A 22594-nucleotide genomic window follows, 5' to 3' on the forward strand; every position below is an offset into this window, starting at 1 on the left:
TAGAATAGTTCTGTCACTTTATCTTCTTTTTTTATCTTCTCGACTATGACATTTTTTAAAAGAGTCTACATCAATTGCTTGGTAGAAGGTTCCACAATTGATTCAAGCTAAGCCTTTTTTGCAGGAATATTACACAGGTGGTCATTTATAATGATACTCCCATTGCACATGATATAATTCTATTTTTGGTGATGCTGAGTTTGATCACTCGATTAAGGTTCTCAGATTTGCCATTGAAACACACCTTCTTCATATAATTAGTAATCTGTCAGATGATACATTGAAGCTGTCTGACTGTTCTGTTTTCCAACAAACTTCTAGCCCATTGAAGCTTTAATATCTATGCATAGTTTTGCTCAAATTAGTTACTTCAGTGGTGATTGAAAATTTTTCAAATTCTGTCATTCCTTCTGCAGATTAGCTGGCCTTCTATAAAGAACTCTTCTTTGTTTTTAGAATCACTCTGCACATATGGATTCTTTCATTAGTTGTAATTAATTATTATCCTTATTTTTCTTGGTGCTCAAATTATTCCAAATTTGGCCAGTGGAAATTCCCCCGAAGCAATCTCCTATGTCCTTTTTACTTGTTCCCATCATTCTTTGAATACATCCCTGCTTTTTGTCACAGCAAAATATTCCAGCCTCCCTGACCCAGCCCTGATACCTTTCTGGGATTTAGAAACAAAGATCTGGGGGCTAGGTATGCTTACTATTTACCTACTAGAAAAAAAACAACAACTACTTCACCCTTCCAAATAAGTAGTAAAAATTTCTTAGGTGTTCATAAAGTCTCATTTGGCATTAATCTAAATTTCACTCTTATGTCACAGTAGAAAACAGAAAAATTAGAATTCTAAGTAAACTCAAAATGATAGCAACCTTTAGAAGATTTTTTAAGTGGTAAGCGATAGTGCTTAATTATGTTAAATAGCAGCTGATTTGAGATACAAAGGTACAGATGTAGGCACTTACTCTGGTCTACTTGAGGAATTAAAAGTCAAATAGTGAGATATGAAATAGGTACATGGGTAAATATGTCTGAAAGACAAAAATAGAATAAGATTGTCAGACATCTCTTGGAAGGTGACAGAAACATTTATATACTTTAACTCCATGCTCTAAATGGTCAGTTGATTGGCCCACTTAATATTTGACTATAGTTCCTGATTATAAATAAAGTAAAACTAATGTGAAAATGCAAGAGCAAAAGAAAATCATAGATGAGATAGCAGTTACCTACTTCATTAGTGATTCAGAATCTGGGATTTGTCACAGAACTAGCAGTGGAGTGGAGATTATGGTAAAATATTCTGGCACAATATTCTCTTTAATTTTCTTAAATTCTAGATCGTGCTCTTAACTGTAACTTTTATTTCCTGAAAATGTAACTAAAATACTTTTAGGCCTTTAATCACTTTGACACCCTTACCCCTCTCATCCTTTCCTGCATAGTGTTTTTTCTCTCTTCTTCCAAAGCGCCTCAAAGCGTTAGGCATTCTGGCTTTTTTTTAATATAAAACAAACTAGTGGATTGACCGTGAAACTGGGATAAGAGTATTTTTCTGAAATTGGTCAAGTCACTTAACATTCTGTGCTTCCACTTCTGTGCTGGTAACATGAGGATCTTTCCTGCCTTATATGGATATTGTGAGGGTGAATTTAACCAGTCATATAAAATGAGCTCTGTATTCCTGAGAGCATTTAATTCATACTGTTTTAGAGTGATAACAATCAGAGGCATTTTTATTTCAGTTTTTACTACAGCAGGCATCGAGATTTGGAAATAGGCTAATGAACACTAGGATACAGGCTATTAGGAAGGCTGCAGACTTTTTTTCCTCTGGAGATCTTAAAATCTGTAGGATTCTTTCTTCTGGAGTTTGTGTCTATACCCTAGGGAGCAGCACAGGGTTTTTTCCAGTGGAGTCCTGTAAAACTGCCTCCATTCCTTCAGGTCTCATGAGTGAGTACAGCACTGAGTTGTTTCCTGCTTCTTTCAGCAATTCTCTCTCCTCCAAGGCTACTTGCTCTTTGACAAAGATACTCTGCATCAGATGTTCCCGTTCCTTCACAATGAGTTTTCCATAGCTGGGTTCTCTGAAGCTTTAGGTGTAATGAGAGCTCTCTTCAATCTCCCAGTTTTGTACCCATTCATTCTCCTGCCTACCCTTGCATATTTCTGTGTCACTGTTGTTTCTTAATTACATACCCTGGAGGACAGGGTTCTTTGTTCTGCCTTGAATAGTGCCTTATCTGACCAGCGACACAATGTGGATGGCAAAAAATGACTGTCAGGACCCTACAGACGGTGTTATTTACATCAGAAAATCCTTCTCCAGTTACTAACACCTGAGGTTGACTTGGTTTTTCCCTTCTCTCCATCCCCACCTCTTGCTTGGGTATCTCAACAGGTCCTTAGCTTTTCAAATGTTGATACTTGACTCTGGAGTGGTTGGCTTACATAAGAAATATCATACAGAACTGATGTGGGAGTTTAATTGTCCCCAGACTTATTTGAAAACTCTTTACATAGCAGTGGCAGAAAACTGTTCAATTCTCAGAACCCCAGCTATATCAGTTAGGATGAATTTCTAAGAGTAAAATTGTAGATTGTAGTCACACAGAAGACATGGGGGCATGTGACATGAAAGAGCTATGTCTGCTTTGCCAGTTGAGACGTGTTTCTTTTTCTAGTTAAAATAATGACAGGTTATTTTAAGGGCATTTTGGAGATTGCTGTGAGAATGTTAGTAAATTTTCAGTGTGATTTGCCCATTTGGGCTTCATTCTCCTATCCAGTTTTGGGGAAGAAAACCTGTCAATGCATTGACTGGTCTGATCCTCACCTGACTTTTATTTACTGAGCTGCTAAACTATATGTGATACCAGAGGAGAGTGGACCTCCAAATATGGCCCAAAGTTCTTGTCTCTGACTCACATGAAGGCCAAAATAGCAATGCTGCTTTTTCTGATTAACCTTTAGCACCAACAGACACAAATTCCAAATTCCAGTTTCCTCCAAATCAAGTGTATCATCTATTTTTGATGTTTTTAGAAGATCACTCTAAAATAGACCACTTACTCTTTTGACTTTGGGTTTTTTGTTTTTGTTTTGTTTTGATTTTCACCCCTGACCTGCTACCTGCATCAGGTTTTAAGGGTTGGTGTGTGCTGGCTCCTGAAAGCTCACATTCCAGTGGAGAGGGTTACCAAAAGGGGGACCAGGTTAGCAGAAGTTGAAGTAGTGTTTCTCTAGTCTCAAGATGAATATGTATTTTTAAAATTTTTTAATGTCTATTTTTGAGAGAGAGAGACCGAGTGTCAATGGGGGAGGAGCAGAGGCACAGAAACTGAAACAGGCTCCAGGCTCTGAGCTGTCAGCACAGAGCCCGACGTGGGGCTCAAACCCACGAACTATGAGATCATGACCTGAACTGAAGTTGGACGCTTAACTGACTGAGCTACCCAGGTGCTCCAATGAATCTGTATTTTTAACCTAATTCTTGAGATTTAGAAATTAAGTTCTTTAGCTGTTTCTATGATTATTTGGTACTATAGGTATAAAATAAATTTGATAAGTTGTATTTCTTTATTAGGATCTATTCATAACATTTCTATCCTAAATGTGTACCAAAGGAAACATTTGCTGGCTTGCTAATAAACACAAATGAAGTCAGATTCCATAACTTTGTGATCAAGGATAGTCAGGAATTGTACTTGGCTACAAATAACAGTGACACAAAGAACAGTGCCGTTGTGATTATGCAGGGTTACTATTGTGACCTCTTGCTCTGTCCTCTTCTCCCTTCTCAGGATCCCCTCATGGTCATAAAGTGGCCAGTGTAGTTCAGCCATGACTAGTCAGCCCCCTTTTAAAGTAGCATTCTGCTCAACCAACTGAGCCACTCAGGTGCCCTAAAGTAGCATTCTGAAAGCCCTACCCAGTAACTTCTGTTTACCTACAGTTAGCCAGAATTTTGTCACTTGGCTACTGATATCTACCAGCGAAGACAGAGAATGTAGTTTTCCATTGCCAACTCATTCTCCACTCCCCAAATGAGCAAACAGAAAGTCCATTCTATTTTTTTAAATGCTTATTTATTTATTTTGAGAGAGAGACAGTGTGAGCAGGAGAGGGGTGGAGGGAGTGAGGGAGGGGTAAAGGTGGGAGAGGGAGAGAGAAAGAATGAAAATGAATGAATCCCAAGCAGGCTCTGCATTGTCAGCATGCAGCCCATGTGGGATTCGAACCCATGAACCTGAGCCTAAACCAAGAGTCAACTGGTTGCTTAACTGGCTGAGCCAGCCAGGTGCCCTGCCATTCTCTTTTTAAAAAGAAGGGAAAAGTACGTATTGGTAAGCACCCAGCGAGATTTCTGCCACTAGTGCCTTTTATGATCTGTCCTAACCTTTCTTTGGATCTTCTCTGCTGTTGTAAGCACTTGACAGTGGAGCTCCACTAGAACACTGGGCAGTCACTGCGAACCCCTCACTTCCCTTCCCCCATATTTTGTGCATATTCCGAAAGGCTTTTGTCTTTCATCCCAACTGCCTCAGCCTCTTAACCTCTAAGGATTTCTTCAGATCATGATTTCTTAGAGGGGACCTTTCCAGGACCTGCAGTCATAGTTGTTGTGACTATAACAGATTATGACTGTCCTGCTCCTCCCCCCTTTCTTCTTTCATCTCCTCTCTCTTGAGTTCTTGGTAAGTTTTGGGCCAGTATATTCTAGTTTCACAGTTAGTTTTTCATATCCTCGGTGACTTTCTTATCCGCCGTGACACTCGCCTAGTATAATACACATGTATAGCAAGTGTTTAGTGCATGTTTTATCAGATTCCACGGCAGACCAAATGCCAGCAAGATGATGGGAGAAAGTCCTTTTGTGTAACATTTTTCAGTGTTTTCTTTTGTAAAAGAAAATGATTGGTTATATCAGCATTATGAGTATCCTATTCTATTGGTAGCAATTGGCTAGTACTTAGGTCATTNCATGTTTATCAGATTCCACTGCAGACCAAATGCCAGCAAGATGATGGGAGAAAGTCCTTTTGTGCAACATTTTTCAGTGTTTTCTTTTTGTAAAAGAAAATGATTGGTTATATCAGCATTATGAGTATCCTATTCTATTGGTAGCAATTGGCTAGTACTTAGGTCATTAGTTACTTTAGTGAATAGTCTGTTGGATAGAAGCGCAAACAGCAGTTTGTTTGAAAATTACTGACACCCTAAACATGTAAGAAACATTAACAGTCTTTGCCCTCTTGGAATGTGTGCATTTGATGTGCCCAAGATCAGTGACTCCACTGAGAACAAATAGAGACGGAGGGGGACAGTCAGAGCTTTTGTTCTGCACAGCACCTGAAAGTACCATAAATGGATGGTCATCAAGCTGGTCAGGGGGTCAAAAGGCAATAAGCCTCGGCGCCTAAAGTTTGTTTGAGACTGTGTCCTCTTTTAAATAAACTTTTCATGTTTTTAAGTGGTACTTCCTAAACTACTTTTTCATGTTTTTAAGGATATTTTCAAATTCCAGCTATTTTGTGGGGGTGATTATTACTTTGACTTCTACTTACTGATTTTGAAATGTTTATTTTTTAAATTATGACACTCTGGGTGCCTCCGTGATCATTGATTCATTCAGGTTGTATTTATATATAAACACTAAGATTTATGGAAAATCTTTTCATTTGAAAAAATTTTTAACGTGCATTTCTTGGTTATGGGACCTGGAAATAACATGGTTTATTTCTGGGACTTGTTATAAAAGCTTCATATAAACCATCTACTGGTGTCCAATTGGCTGAAGAATAATATTGAAGGCCCTCCTAGATGTTTCATTTCTTTTCAAAGACCTGAACAAAACTGCTTCCTTTTGAATTTCACACCATGTCTAAAATCAGGTTTTAAGAATTTTCCAAGTGCATTTCTCTACCACTTTACTTTATACTCTGCTCATCCCTTCTCTCTGCAGGCTTTTTAATACTTTCTGAGCAGCACTCAGGATATGTAGTGATACAAGGTAGGGTGACAAGCAGGAAAGGCTTGAAGTAAAACTGGCAACTCAGCCCTGTGGAGTTGCCAGATGAGGGCAAGGTCAGCGAGAGCTGAGTGAGGAAATGTCGGGAACACCTAAAATAACTAGCACATCGGTTTTACAGGAGAGTTCCAGTTTTGAAGGAAATGATGTTTAAGAATTGTGAGGGAGGAAACGAGGAGCACATCCCAGAATGAAAGCAGCCTTAGCTGCTATGGGAAATAACAGGTGTCAGGGACTTTAGAACTCAGGGTCATTGTCAACTCCATTCCCCTTGGTTTTTAAGAGGTGTCCTCTCCTCAGTGCTCACTGAAGCCCCTCTTTTCCCGTCACAAACAAATCATGCCTTTTGCATGTCTTAGACTTTCTAGTCCATCCCACATAACATCAGCAGGTTAATATCCTTAGAATTTTTATTTTCATTAGGTAATGATGAAAAACATGATGATGGAAAACTTCCAGAAACTTCCCATTTCCTGAAGATAAAGTAGTTTTTCCTCAGTCTGAAATTTAGGGAACATCATCATCTGATACCACTCACCTATGATGGTCTACATCACATTTTTCCATGTTGACACTAACCTGTCTCTTTAACTTCACTACCTCAAGTGTCCCCTGAGTAAATGATCTATTTTGCTGTATAACTCACCTTACCTTGGAGAGTCTTCCCCTCCTTGGTCTACCCATGCTTTAAGAACCAACTCAAGTCTCTTCTGAGACTTTCCGTACAAATCTCTGTGGATATGGTTGTGTGATAATTTCTTCACAGATTTCATATGTGCCACCCATTTTTCTCATAAACAAAGTTGCCTTAAATGAAAAGTGATTGTTTTGTCTCTTCATTTGCATTGGAAGCTCTTTGAGACTAGTGACAATGCTATACGAGTTTTCTTCTATTTTAGCATCTCGCATAGCACTGTGCACCAATTCAGTGTAGGGCAGTGTTTCTTAGTCTGGCACCATCACATTTTGGGTTGGATGATTTGTTTTTGTAGGGGGTAATCTGAACATTGTAGGGTGCTTAGAACATCACTGTTTTCTACCTGCTAGATGCCAGTAGCACCCTCTCCCCGGCATGATAACGAAAAATGTCTCTATTTATACCAGATGTTAGATAGGGGACAAAGATAGCCTCAGCTGAGAATCACTGGTATAGAGTAAACAGAATAAATTCTGACCAGTGTCTTGGCAGAAATGGAGGACTGTGAGAAGCGTTGAGTGATGTTTTACAGCATTTTGGAATCTTGAGGAAAGACAGACTCAGTTGATGGAAGATAATAATTGTAAAATAGAACTTCCTATTGGGTGTGATAGACCATAGCAAGGGTGCAACATACCTAGGATTGAGAGAGATCAAGATGAAGTTGATCTTAAGTTGAAGTTACAAAAATACTGTTACGAGTTTTTTATTTTATTTCAAACAATTTCATATTAGAAACCACATTTCCAATAAAATAAATATTATTTAATGAGAAATTTATCTGGAGTTCATACAAACTCCATATCTTTGGACTAAAAACCACTTTTGAAGCATTTTAGGGGGAATGAGTTTGAAATTACAGGTACAGGTTATTATAATGTAATTATTGACAAACATCAGTTGTGTTTATTCAGTTTTACCTCTTGTTTTTTTTTTTTTACTACTTTAACAGTGTACTTAAGTTTAACCAATTTTCCAGACCCAAGTGATACACACACACACACACACACACACACACACTCTCTCTCTCTCTCTCTCTCTCTCTCCCCACATGTATGTGAAAGCATTTAGTCTTAAGAGTGCTTACTACACCCAGACATAGTGAATTTATATACTTCTGCTATTCTATTATAAGTTCTTGGTCTTCTCTTTTATTATCAAACTACTAGATGACATAGATGCTATATGGTTGATGTTCAGCTGACCTAGAAGTAATGCATGAAATCCTCTCTTCACAGCTGTCTGCCAGCCACAGTGCAAACATGGTGAATGTATTGGACCCAACAAGTGCAAGTGCCATCCTGGATATGCTGGAAAAACCTGCAATCAAGGTAGGAAAACAAGCCTGACACAAATTGCAATCACAAGCCTCCTCTATTTCTGCCCAATATAAGAATGACAAGTTCTCATGCCAAACTACTTTTCTGTGGCTGTTTTTTCTAAACGTGTGAGCTGCTGTGTTCTGAAAGATAAAAATATAATGTAAAACCTTAAAATGCATTTCATCAGACGGTAATTAAAAGATCTTCATCCTTTTACTCACTGATACTAATTAAAATATATATTTAAATAAGAGAAGCACACCGTCAGTTATATAGAAGCCTTCCATTCTGCTCATCCTTGTTCTTCCATGAACTAGTTGGGAAGCTCTGGCAAATTGTTAGCCTCCTTGGACCCCAGTGAGATGAAACCTCTTCAGTACTCAGAGTTAGGTAGGAAGTCTGACCTGAAATTTTGAGATCCCTTCAAACTCTGAGTCCTTCAGTTTTTGAGATTAAATTCCCCTCAACTGTTACCAGGTTGCAAAAGTTCCTTTGAGAAATAAAGATTTTGACCTATTTAAGTTGTCTATAAATGCAAATGTTTACTTAGCCCAGTGCCCCAGGTATTTTATATATATTATCTACTTTCATTATTACAATGTCTGGAGTAGAGTGTTATTTATGGTAATTAAATGATAAATAATAGCTTATTGTTATTTTTCACCTAAAGACATATCAGAGATGTTAAGTGTCTTGTCTAAGGTCACAGAATTAGTTGGTGAAAGACCCCGTATGTCTGTTTAGGACTTTTGGCCATATAATTCATGTTTTCTCTATCAATTTAGTTTTAGATGATGAAAATATTATTGCAAATGTGATCTTCTGACTCATGCTAACAAATCTGACAAGGTTTGTCATTTAAACCTGAACTTTCTATTATTAGGAGTAAAAAAAAAAAAAAAGAAAAGCTGGGGTTAGATTTCACCAGAGAGATACAAGGAGAAAAGAGTCAATTATTTACTTATTTCTTAAATTTACATAATATGTTCTATCCTTTTTAGTGTTGAATGAAACAATAACATGGGGCCTAACCGTCTCATAGATAACTTACTTGATTTCATCAGATAAGAAAATGATATTGTGGAAACACTCCTGTTCATCAGTATCTGATACTCCTTGATATGTCTCATGTAAACTCATGACTTATGGGCACAACAGTCCACAACATTCCAGAACACTGATGTTTGAAAGTATATGTAATTGTCCCTGAATTATCAGGGAAATCCATTCTAATGAAATGTTACATATCCAATGGTAAGAGAGATAGTTATTCTAAAGTATGTTCTGTATTATCTGCTTTTTTTTTCCAGTGTTTCTTTTATGTCTTAAAATATTTTTTAATTTGGAATTTACCAAACACACCTGGATGGTCTTTTTTTTTAATTTTTAATGTTTTATTTCTGAGAGAAAGAGAGACAGCACGAGCAGGCGAGGGTCAGAGAGAGAGGGGGACACAGAAGCTGAAACATGCTCCAGGCTCTGAGCTAGCTGTCAGCACAGAGCCAAATGCGGAGCTTGAACCCACGAACCGTGAGATCATGACCTGAGCCAAAGTTGGACACTTAACCGACTGAGCCACCCAGGCGCCCCTCCATACACTCTTTTAAAAATCCATTTGATTTTCCTTCCAAGTCCAATTTTGCAAGTTGTGACATGTTCGGTTCTGATTATTGGGTTATCAATAATCTTAGAGTTCCCACATGCTTCCTTTCTTAAAGTGGTAAACATAAACTATCAGAGGTTTCATCAATATGTCAGTACCATAAAACTTTGTAGTCCTGATGCCAAGAATTTATACAAAGAAGGTTATTATAAGAAGCCACTGTTGAGATTGCAGAGAAATTCATTCAAATTTATTTTCAGGAACTACATCAGCTTTAATATGCTTCAAAGACACTGAAACTATTATTGTCACAAGGATTTATCTCTGGCTGTCTCCTACTTTCAGAAAACTAGTTTATCATGTACTTTTTATTGTAATACATACCTGTTTCTCTAAAGAAAAATTGAAGTTTACGGAGTTGAAATCTTGCCTCCTAAAACTATATTCCTTAGGGGGAAAGAGCATTTCATTAGTAGCAAAATGGGATTTTACACCCACAAAAAATAGTGCAGACACTGAAAATGTAATTTCAAGTCCAATCTTGAATATAAAACCACAGCTTACAGTAAACATACGTGTTTTTGATTACCTCTTTCTTCACTTTCCTTACCAAAAAAGCAACTGTGACAAGGTTCCCAATGGCGTGGTTTATTATGGTCTTTGAGAGCAGGAATCCTTTTTGGCCTCTGATTTCTGGGCTCCTGAAAACTATTATTAAAATACCTTGCACACGCTAAGTGCAAATTAAATATTTGCTAAGTGAATGATTGTTTCATATAATGGCTCTTGGTCTTGAACACCATACCCGTAAGGGCTCCATGCAGTTGCCCATTCCAGCACCACAGGCAGCGCCTGAATCTGTGGGCTGAGAGCCCTCGTCAGGGTCAGAGGTGGCTGTAGAGGAGCTGGGTACATGGGAGAACTGGCCAGAGAAACCAGGAAACGATATTAGAGCAGATTGTCTCTGTTACACAGCAAATTAATGTAGACTGTTTTTAACTGGACTGTACATTTTAATAAACTGGCAAATACGCCTCAGAGATATGGGAACTCCAACAGATTTCTTTTTTCTTGAGGAGAGAAATGTCAAGAAGAGGTATATTTGAGATAATTTCATAGAACTAGGAATTAGCTCTTCCTAAAAAGTAGGTTTCTGTGTAAGGCAAGTACTTGCTGAAAAAAAAAAAAATTGATTGGTGGAGTGACAAGCATTTAAGAGTGCTTTCAGAGCTGCCTGGGGGGCAGCCAGAATAGCCAATCAAGCCCACTTTGCAACTGGCTTAATTTAACAGCCTTGTCACAAGATTGGTGTGAATCTGCTGGTGGTGGCTTGCTCTTTCCTCTGAGTCATTTTTGGATTTGCGATAGCTGGATCACATACAGAATCATAGGCTTGGTCTGATTATTAGCATATTCTGTACAGCACATGGTGCCTTTCACAGTAATGAAATGCTACCCCGAACTCTGGCAAGGTTTGCTTTTCTCCACCTTCTTTCTCTGGTAATTTTTATTCATGCATACTTTCCTCCTCTTTGAGTCTCTGTACCCATACCAAGTCTCTTTCCCCTTAGCCCAAACACGATACTGTTATACATAATAATCTTTTTATGACTTTCCCATTAGGAAATGATTTTTATCATGTAATATGTCCTATCATTGCATATTTTCAGAAATGAAAGATCTATGTTTTTGAATGCAAGAGGGTGAGCGTGCTTACAACCAGAGCCATGGCTAGGGTTAGGGTTGGCAACCAGGAAGTGCCATGGGCAGAACCAGCCACAATGCAGTGATTCCCTGAAGGGCTGAGTTGAGGGCACATGGTTGGGTGTGGGTCAGGCTTAGGGTTTGGAGTCAGGAGGCAGAAGATTCAATGGATCAAGGTTAGGTAAATTCTTCTGATCACCCCCCTGCAGCCCCATCCCGGCCCTGGAAATGGCACCACAAAATTCTAGCTTATATTAAGGGCTTATAATAATTTCAGAAGAAACAGTTTATAAATATCAATTCCTGGTGTTTTGACAAAGTTTATGTTTCATATGTTGAATTCCTCACCCCAGGAACTAGTATCTTGTAGCACAGAACCAGACAGTAAACTTTGGTGGCTTAGGTAAATCTGAAAGTTGATTGCCTTCCTAAGGACAGCAGTCTAAATGCTATACCCCTGAGTAGTAAGGTAATTTCTGATAGCCTTACTTTTTAAAAGATGTGTGGTTTCAACCCAGAAACCATTGTTCATTTAATTTGGAAGTTTAACTGGGTGTTAATAGTATGGAAGTCTTGAAGCAAGATATGATTGCCTTTTTGACTCTACTTTGAGTCTTACCCATCTTATTTTGGTAAGTTAATAATGCCAAGAGTTAACCTCTTTTGGGGAAAGCTTATTGTATATTCCTACTAAGTGTGACCTAAATGTAATATAAGTTCTTACACGTGAATGAAAACATCGATATTGGTCATGCTATTTATTTAAACAAGCTCTATGCAAATCATAAATTTGTGCATAATTGTGAAGTATTTTAAACTATTGGACAACATAATAATAAAACAGTCTTGAGTTGGACATTTAAGACTTAAGTGTCAATACACAGAATAGGTAGATTGTAATCAGTATTTGTATAATCTGTTTTCTGAGCTTTCTGTCTTTGTTGGTGACCAAAATCATGCTTTAAAAAATGACCATCTCTTCTTTAGTGGTTTCTCTAAAGATTGGTATAGGAACGAAATATGTGTGTATGCATGTGTGTAAAATGTACTTGTGTTCTTGGGAGGCAAGATGGCAGTGATAAATTTTAAGGAAAATAGAAATTAAAATTTTAAAAAGAGAAACCAGAAGAACAAACTAATTTTTTAAAAAGCATGTACAGTATCCTTTTTGAAATCTACCAACTTTATGTAATTGTCTAATATATACTTATAAAGATTTTTAGGGCTAAAAATGACATCCGTTCAAAGTTGACTCTTATTACCTTCTTCCTGGTGTGAAGACGAACACTTCTACCCAACTCCTCTTGACCAAGGCAGTGAACAGCCTCTTTTCCAACCCCCGGATCATCAAGCCACAAGTATACCTTCAAGGGGTGAGCGTGCATTATCTCAGGTGGTCTGCCCTCCCACCTGCACGGCTTCCTGCAGTTTCGTCACTTTTTGCAAATGTCCTGAAGACTAGCCCCAGGAGTGCCCAGCCTTCAGCACCCTGAGCATGTGAAGGAAGCAGCAGGAATTGCCACCTGGTGCTGATTCTCTGTGCTCTAAAAAGCCTGGAGCCTCCACTGTCCTTTCACTGCATTAAAAATATCATTGCTTCTCTTCTTCTTTTCTGGGCTTCAGAATGTTTTCTAAAAATCAAATGGCAAAATAACCTTTATTTTCAAAGGTGAAATCAGGAATTCCAAAGCAACTGATATTGGACTTTTGATGACTTTTGCTGAGTAGATTTCAGAAATGGTGAAGTCCTTCCCCATGCCCCCACCATATTTAGAGAATAGAGTGTTAGGTTACCTGGAAATCAAACCATACATTATTCATTTAATTCCTTTGGTGTACATTTTGTGATATTAGAAAGCCTAGGTTCTAGTTCAGTATAGCCTTTAAGTGGCTCTGTGATTATGAGCAAGTCATTTAGTGTGTCTGAGTCTTAGCAAGCCAGTTAGTAATGGGAGAGTAATTTCTGCCCTGTTCGCCTGCAGGGCTGGTGTGGGAACAGGCATACCAAAAATATTAATGTTTTCATTATGATGGAAAGTTTTGTACAAAAATTAGGTAGCAGCATGATTTTATAGTTTTTCTTCTAAAGGACTGTATCCTTTACCCACTCCTAAATTTAGAAACCTAGAATGACTGAATAAAAATAGTTTAAATTATTAATTAGTGTCTCTCTGCAGATAGGAACTTAATGCACTTGTGTATCTTCTGCATAAAGAGTTAGGGCAATAGCATTCGTTTCAACCATTGAGTTTTAAAGAATGAAAGTTATGGCAGTTGAATGACATCTGTTTGCCTATGACCTCCACTTTAGTCAGATAAAATGTAAAAATAAAGGTTAAATTTCTGAGACTTGCCAAATTTAAGGGTCAAAGAAGAAGAAAAAAGTCCCACTGTATTAAATAATGAAAGATTATTTTCCTTAATAATCCATTGGGTTATCTATTCAGTGAATCTCTTCTAGGTTTCAGGCTACTTTTCAGTGTCCGCATGCTAACAAAAAATTTCTGATTCTTTTTTTCCTACAGTGTAATTATAATGCTGTGCAGCTTGCATTTTTGTTCTAGACTCGCTCTCTTCCTACTCCCCCTTCCACTCCCCATCCCACCTCCCCCAGCTCCTGAAACCATCAACCTACTTAAAGATGTTCCTCACTGTAATAGATGTGCTTTAAGAATTCATACGTGACAATGAAAGCATTTGAAATCTAAGTGGTTTAATTGTAAAGTGATGTCTTTCGAGGTGATAGAATAGGTACATGACAGAATTCATTAATTTTTTATTGTAGAGTTTCCTTATAATTTATATTACAAACTTCTAGAGAAAGCGCAACTTTAAAGTGAATTTAAGTAAATACATTGAAGTTTTCTTTCCTAGGTTCTTTTATCACCTTTAAGACTGATTTGAGAACGTGTGATCATGTTCTTTATATTTTTCTAGTTGTTATAGGAGAATTTGCTGTAAATTGGAAGTGTTGTTTTTGAATTCCTGACTTGATAGTAACACACGTGTTCCTAGGTCAGTGGTCTAAGAGATTTTGGAAGCAGCACATATTAACTCAATTTTATAAGGCCTTAGTTCAATAAGAAAATAAAGCTATAATAATCATAAACTAGAGACCCTGAAGAAAATGGAGAAAAAAGAAGTTCATCACCCCAGCACCAGATGCTTTTAATCTTTTGAAGCTCCCTGCTTTAGCAGAAGTCTGATACTTGGTAAATATTGATAACACGGATTATTGTGGAATTCTGTTTCATAATTTCTGCAGTGGCTTTCGTAAGGGTCAGTGTGAAGTTTTTAGGACGCACATGCCTGTAGCAGATGGAGCAATGGTGGCAGTCACTGGAGACATCAACATCAGCCAACTGTCAGGGGGTATCAGCCACTCCATCACCAGCTGTTAAGAGTACAGCTTTCTCAAATTGCTTTTAACGTATTTGGATATTTACGTGTCAATTTAATAATAGTAAAATAGCCAACAAATGTGTCTGCATTTACCCATCAAACACCGCATGTTTATTTCCCCTTCCATATTATTTCATAGAGTGATTTCCAGGTGGGGGATTTGTTTTTGTTTGTTTTTGAATTATGACATCTTGTTTTTCACTTCCTTTCAGTTTCATGATTCTTAACCCGAGCGTACTTTTTTCTCATGGGAAGGGAAGGATAAATTTGGACTGCAGACCACCAGCAGCCCCAGTCTGGATCACGAAAACTCCCATAGCAATCTTGAGGGGCCCTTTATTGGTCAAGACTGGAGTTGACATAACTTGGCTTCAGCTTTAGTTCCTGGACAGAGTGTCTAAAGAAATTTTCATCAGCATAAATATCCTTTGTATGAGCTGCTTAGAGCTACAAACATCTGGCCAGCTTCCATCAAAAACCCACAGAAGTTTCTGTGGCTCTTTAAAAATAAACCTAAGTGTTCTTAACTGATACATTTTATATCCATCAATATCTTTCCCTTGAAATATAGAATTCAGTCTTACTTTATGGCTTTACTGTACTGTTTATTTTTTTATTTTTTTATTTTATTTTTTTAATTTTTTTTTTTAAGGTTTTTTTTATTTATTTCTAGAGAGAGAGAGAGCGTGAGCAGGGGAGGGTCAGAGAGAGAGGGAGTCACAGACTGAAACAGGCTCCAGGCTCTGAGCTGGCAGTCAGCACAGAGCCCGACGCGGGGCTCGAACCCACGAACCGCGAGATCATGACCTAAGCAAAAGTCGGACGCTTAACCGACTAAGCCACCCAGGCGCCCCCTGTTTATTTTTTTAAAATGTTTATTTTTGAGAGAGACAGAGACAGAGTCAGAGTGTGAGCAGGGGAGGGACAGAGAGAGAGAGGGGAAGACACAGAATCTGAAGTGGGCTCCAGTCTCTGAGCTGTCAGCACAGAACTCAAAAGTGGGGCTTGAACTCATGAACTGCCAGATCATGACCTGAGCTGAAGTGAGATGCTTAACCAACTGAGTCACCTAGGTGCCCCTCTACTGTTCTGTTTTATATTTGCTTAGTACAGAAAATATTTAGAACACAAAGCCTTTCTCAAACAACATGCTCAGATTTAAATACTATTTAAAGTTTTATTTTTAAATTTTAAATGTTTTTATTTATCTTGAGGGGGTGGGACAGAGAGAGAGGGAGAGAGAGAATCCCAGGCAGGCTCCATGCTGTCAACACAGAGCCCGATGCAGGGCTGGATCTCACAAACTGTAAGATCATGAACTGAGCCAAAACCAAGAGTCACATGCTTAACCCACTAAGACACCCAGTACCCCTAAATACTATTTCATATCAATCAGGAGCTTATCAAATCCAGGCGTGAAACTGCAGGGATGTATGGGTATATTAGGATGATAATTAACTTCTCTTAGAACATGAGAAAAGATTTCCTGACTCTAATTTTTAGTAAATACTGAAATACAAGTTAGAATATGATAGGTGGAGTGAATTGCTTTTTCTTTCTTCCTTGATTTAAAATTTTTACTTCATATAATGGAGAAGTCAAATTTTTGGTTGACCATATAATCTGCAAGGCACCTTCTTTGAGGAAATTTTTTTTAAAATGTATTTTAAATATGATTCTGTTTTGAATGCCCTTGACTGGGCATGAGACAATAAAGTAGAAAATTGAGGAAACATGGGAGATGGTGAAAGTATCTGGTTTACTTATTTAACCTCCCTAGGCTTTGCCCAACTGGGGACCTGCTCACTGTTGTGTTAAGGTTAGAAAAAAGACCACATTGGAAAGTTAGTAAAATATGAAAATATTTGTAGATGTAATAGCTATTAAGTGGTTTTAAGAGCAATGTAATTTGGTGGTTTAATGAAATGAAATCTGTAAACTTCCAATAAATGAGCAGGTCAGATTTAAATTTGACTAGATTAAACAACTTGTCGCTAGACAGACCTTTATTTCTGACTTGCTGACATGGATTAATAGATAATTTATCTAATCAGGTACTTATGCTGACAGTTCCAGACAAAATAAACATGTGGTCATATTTATTTTTAATGAAGTCTATATTTTGGGCATTGGTATTTCAGTGTCTGTCATTATGAGTTTTATGTTCACTTGAAGCAGTATTCAGCTTCGGTTAGAAAATTCTTACAGTGTGAAGTTTATTAATTTCATGTTGATATTTAAATGAACCTAAAATACATAATAGTCCATTATGTATCATTCAGTAGTACTTACATATACTTTTCTTAACTGCCAAATGAAAATATGTTGGAGGGTAGGGTTTTTTTGTTTATTTTGTGGCTTGAATACATCAGTAAAGCAGGAAACAAATGTCTTACTTAATCTGAGATCAGTGTAGAGAATCTATAAAGTGGAATAAGAGAAACCACAATAGTGATCACAGTAATTCATGTAGCTCTTATCCTCTGAAAATGGAGCTTTCCTTTGTAAAGGTCAAAGCAGGCTCATGTTTTAAAATTCGTATACTTCCTGTAAACTAAGAAAGACTCACAGAGTATCTTTAAAAGCAGAAGGAAGTTGAAAGAGGAAGATCACATAGTCAGAAGTGAAGCTAATTTGGAAGCTATTGCAGTCAGGTAGATCACCCATGGGGAGGATAGTAGTCTGCTTTCTAGGGATGATAAGGTAGGCACGTGTCTGTGAGGAGAATTTTTCCAATTGTCCTTTGTGGACAGAGACCACAAGTCCTCTGTAATCTAAGCTCCCGAAATTCACATAGCCCTCTCATTGTTATAAGGTCATTTCTGATGGAAAGCTCTTGGTCACCCCTGGTGTAACCAACATTAAAATTAAGATGGTGTAAACAGGCTCTGTCTCTTATGTAAATAACTGGTTACAGTAGCTTGACCTCATTTTTTCATTTATTCTTTAATATCGAGAGGTGTTTTAAATGGTTTACGTTAGTATCAAGGTTTTCTCATTTTGCTGCATCATCTCCCCATTCTTTCCAGATCTAAATGAGTGTGGCCTGAAGCCGCGACCCTGCAAGCACAGGTGCATGAACACTTACGGCAGCTACAAGTGCTACTGTCTGAACGGATATATGCTCATGCCAGATGGGTCCTGCTCAAGTATGTCAAGAATCTTAACTGTTTTATAAGTGCTCTGGCTCGGTTTCACATTGTGCTCTGATAGGGTGTGTGAAAATAGCCTCCCAGGCCGCCTTAACCACGATGTGAGCATGTATTTATATGCATGCCTAAGGAATGGAAAATCAAAATAAAAATTGCCCATTTTACTTGCCTAGCATTATTTTACCATGGGCGCCCATGTTAAACCCATGGAAGTAGTATTTAGAACACGCATCGACACCTACATGTGTTTTCTAATGCCTTTTTTATTCCCCCAACACATTTTTCCTGTCTTCTGTCTAAGCAAAGAACTAACTGCTCTAGCTGGTAAAGGAGGATTAGTGCCTATGTGAGGACTGTGTTGCTGTTCACAAGGACAGACACTAAACTGTTAGCTGGTAGAGGATCCATCACAGGACCCAATACTTATTGAGTATAAACCATTCATAAATACCTTCTCACTTTGCCTTTACATTTCTTTATAGTAGTCTAAAGACTCAGATACCACTTTTCTAAAAAACAAAATCTACTTCAACTGAAAAAAATAAATGGTTACAGTACCATAAAAGTAGATTTCACGTATTATGTTTTCCTACTATCATTTGGATGTGGTTATAGGATAGACAATGCCCTGAAGTTTTCCGTAAGCTGAACATTGAATTGAGATGGTGTTTATATGAGATCCGACCATTGATGGCTTGATTTTCATTTTTACTGAGTTATCTGGTAAGTTAGTTAATTATAAATTATCTGTTATCTCTCTCTAACTGGGTTGAGTTTTATTTAAAAAGTTGAGCTAATCTTATTTAGCATTGCATATGTAGCACGGAACCTTTAGAAGTAGCTGAATTCGTGTTTAATACTATGTGGCAGTGATGCTACAATTGTATGTTGTACATTGTACAACTCGGTGGGATGTCTCCCGTTCCAGAATAATTTAGTGGGAGATTGAGAAAATTAATTGGATGTTTTAGTTAAAACTGGCATTTGGCATGAGTAATCTAGAAAATTACCTCAATCCTGCACTTTTCTTGGTTACTGGAAAAGTTTCCAGATAATCTGTGTGAGATGAAGCTTTATATTTGTCTTTTAATTTTTTGTAATGCATTAAAGATTTCCCCAGATGATAACAGAGCCGGTTTACTTCTTAATCTTCTTGATCCCTGGGGGAGTAAGGTCTTTCTGTCCCTCTGTTTTCGACGGTCTTTAGACTGTTGGATAATTGAGGCCTTTTTGTCTTCATTGTTGATTCAGTGTCAAGTTAAAAAAAACATTTGCCCTCTGCCTCTCTGAGTCAGCCAGTCACACTCTTTCCAGGTGCCCTGACGTGCTCCATGGCAAACTGTCAGTATGGCTGTGATGTTGTCAAAGGACAGATACGGTGCCAGTGCCCCTCTCCCGGCCTAGAGCTGGCTCCTGATGGGAGGACCTGTATGGGTGAGTTGTAAAATCGAGCATCTCTGTCAGCAGCTTCTCTAGGATAAAAGAACAGAGGGAAAGGTGATGGAGTAAGGAAACGAGGCATTACCTACATCAGGCAATTAGCTGTTCTTCCAAAGATAGCACGTGTCTTGGGAGAGGACCTCTCTGTGAATGGTTGATGGACACTTTGTTTCCCTAAAAATGAGGGACGGGAGGAATCTTCGGGCAGAGGAAACCACATGTGCAAAGGCTTTGAAGTTTACTAGAGCACGATATTCAGGAAAGGCAGAAGAGCTCAGTATTTTTAGAATGTTAAGAAGGAATGAGTGATAAAGCTGAATGGGTAGGCAGGGCTAGATTATATGTGCTGCTCTAAACAGATTTTTTTTTCCTGTAAATTAGGAAGACAGTATAGGATTGTGGTTAACAGTCTGGGCTTTGATTTCAAACCTAGCTCTGCCATGTGCTTGATAATGTAACCTTAGGCAAGAGACTTCCTTTGTTTGAGCTTGAGTCTCATCTTTAAAATGGGAGTCATGCCATCTAGAACCATTATAAGGATTGAATGGGATTATATATGCAAAGGGCTGAGCAGAGTACCTAGCATGTAGTACTCCCTCAATGAATAGAGGTATTCAGTGATTCCAGAGAGATTTGTTTAGTACTTTCTGTATTTCAGGTGCTGTGCCAAGTGCTAGGATATATAGTAGGGAACAGAGCAGACAAGATTTTGGTCCTCATAAAGCTGATACTCTCATGGGAAGACAGAAAATTAACAAATATCCAATAAAATTGGGCAAACAGTATTAAATGTTAACATGAGGTACTAAGAGAACAACATAAAAGGCCTATTTTAGAAAATAATGGTAGAAATGGTGCAAGGCAATTCTGCACTGAACGAAGAGAGGCTGGCCTGTGTGAGGTTTAGAAGGAAAGAAGACCAATGTGGCTTCAGTACAGAATGAGTGTGAGGGGCAGTGGCTCACCTACTGGTGAGGTAGGTAAGGACTACATAGTTATTGCAGGTTATTCACTCACATTGTGAGGAATGAGGATTTAACTCAAAACGCAAGCAGAAATAGTTGAGGAGTCTTAAGCATGGTAATACTCCAATCTTAATGTTTTAACAAAAGATTTTGACAGTTGAGTGGGAATGCTTTGGGGGGGTGAGGTTGGCAGGGAAATGACTGATTCCAAGGCTCTTGCAATAGTCTAACTGAGACGGTGGCAGCTTGGACTAGGGTAGTGGTAGTGGGTGAAGAGAAGACTAGTAGCAGAAGACAAGAGGTAGAATTAACTGGGCCTGATGATTTGAGATTATGGGGAAATGAGGTGGTCAAGGATGCCTCCTATTTCCAGTTGGAGCAACTAGTGGATACAGGTGCAGTCTCTGCTGAGATACGGTGCAAGAGCAGCACAACTCTGGTTCGGAGGATGCATTGAAGTTTGGAGGTGTGGAATTTACATTGCCTATCGGGGTAACCAGCTGGATAACATTTATGATGAGCCACTCTGTGCCAGGCAACTGTGTGCAGACATTTATTTCAAAATCTATCCCATCTGAACGTGCTATGCTGCTCCTCTAAGATGCAATTGATTTATGTTTCTAGACGTTGATGAATGTGCCACTGGAAGAGCATCCTGCCCTAGATTTAGGCAGTGCGTCAACACTTTCGGGAGTTACATCTGCAAGTGTCATAAAGGCTTCGACCTCATGTATATTGCAGGCAAATACCAGTGTCACGGTAATGAGCCCTGACCATCGTTTTGTTTTGTTTTCTTTCTTCCTGGTGGTACAGAAAGTTCTCTTAACTGGGGTGGTGACTGGGATGTCAGAGAAAGGGGAGGGGAACCGGCATTACATTAAGCAGAGGTCCAGTTCAACTACTGGTAGTCTCGGATGTACATGTGCTTTGTTTCTCCCATTTATCTGCTGATTTTACACAGACCTTTCAAAAAAATTTTATTTGGAGACTCTACAGAGTTTTGATGCCATCATACTCCTCTCCCAAATAAACTCCTTCTTTTCCCACTTCCTGATGCAGATATAGATGAATGCTCCCTTGGTCAGTATCAGTGCAGCCGCTTCGCTCGATGTTACAACGTGCACGGGTCCTACAAGTGTAAATGTAAAGATGGATACCAGGGTGATGGCCTGAGTTGTGTGTGTAAGTAGTGCTTATCTCCCACCTTTAGATTCTAGCAGGAAATACAGGATTACACAGAGGCCATTATTGGGGAAGATGAGGAACAAGATTAATTATCATGAAAGTATAATTTTTATGGCTAAAATATTAGTCTGTTTTTTGCAGTCAAATCACTTTGCTCAGGTATTTTAAAAAAATAAAGACTCAGTAATACATTCTCTCGCTCTCTTTTTTTTAACATTTATTTATTTTAAGAGAGAGAGCATGAGCAAAGGAGGGGCAGAGGGAGAGAGAATATCCCAAGCAGGCTCTGCACTGTCAGTACAGAGCCCACAATGGAGTTTGATCTCCTGAACCATGAGATCATGACCTGAGCTGAAATCAAGAGTCAGACGCTTAACTGACTGAGTCACCAAGGTGCCCTGACTCAGTAATACATTCTAATCTTAAAAACATTCAATTCCTGTGCTAAAACCTCTCAATAGCCTCTGTTTGGCTCACAAGAAATTATGGAGCTCTCTCTGAGAATCGGATTTTGTTATAATTAGAAATAAAAGTTTGTCATTAGCATTAGATTGTGACAGGGAGAAAAGTCTGAATATATTCTACATCTTTTGTTCCTCTGTTTTATGTCTCTAAATTCTACTATTAAAAAATCATTCTGATATTTATTTTCTCTAAATTTAGAACTGTTTTGCTTTTTAAATTCTTATAAGCTCTGCTTGGAATATGGCTATGTTAGTAGATAAACATGAAGAAAATAAGCTCCAGGATGAAAGTTTTACAAATTAAAGACCATAATTTTGGATACAGTTCATGTGACAATAGATAATTTTTAAATTTTGGGAGTAAAATATTTACCAAAAATCATGAGTCATAAAATCATGTGGATTAAGGGATTTTTGAAGGGTCATGTAGTCATACTCCCAGCCTGGAGTATATCATTCCAGAAAGATTAAATATTAATTCCTTTTGGTGAAGATGATCACAAAAAAAGATTCCACAGATAATCACAGTGACCTCTGAATTTTTTTAAGTGATTGTATAAATTAGTAAGGGGGAAAGCAAAGCAACTTTAAAAATATACAGAACAATTAACGAAAAT

At 38.1% G+C, this 22594-nt stretch overlaps 1 protein-coding gene across 6 annotated transcripts in view; it reads left to right on the forward strand.

Moving 5' to 3' along the window:
• Positions 1-22594, forward strand: part of NPNT (nephronectin) — an 83318-nt gene that overhangs the window by 25752 nt on the left and 34972 nt on the right. For 4 of the 6 annotated variants that reach the window (XM_077755781.1, XM_077755779.1, XM_077755775.1 and 1 more), the window contains 6 exons: positions 7979-8071; positions 12650-12742; positions 17801-17920; positions 19238-19357; positions 20953-21087; positions 21388-21510. In XM_077755781.1, the coding sequence (XP_077611907.1) occupies positions 7979-8071; positions 12650-12742; positions 17801-17920; positions 19238-19357; positions 20953-21087; positions 21388-21510 (684 nt within the window). The remainder of the gene's footprint in view (positions 1-7978; positions 8072-12649; positions 12743-17800; positions 17921-19237; positions 19358-20952; positions 21088-21387; positions 21511-22594) is intronic. The other 2 variants (XM_077755778.1, XM_077755780.1) reach the window with 1 other exon arrangement.

This window comes from Crocuta crocuta, unplaced genomic scaffold (assembly GCF_008692635.1).
Source record: "Crocuta crocuta isolate KB4526 unplaced genomic scaffold, BGI_CrCroc_1.0 scaffold92, whole genome shotgun sequence".
Classification (NCBI taxonomy): Eukaryota; Metazoa; Chordata; class Mammalia; order Carnivora; family Hyaenidae; genus Crocuta; species Crocuta crocuta.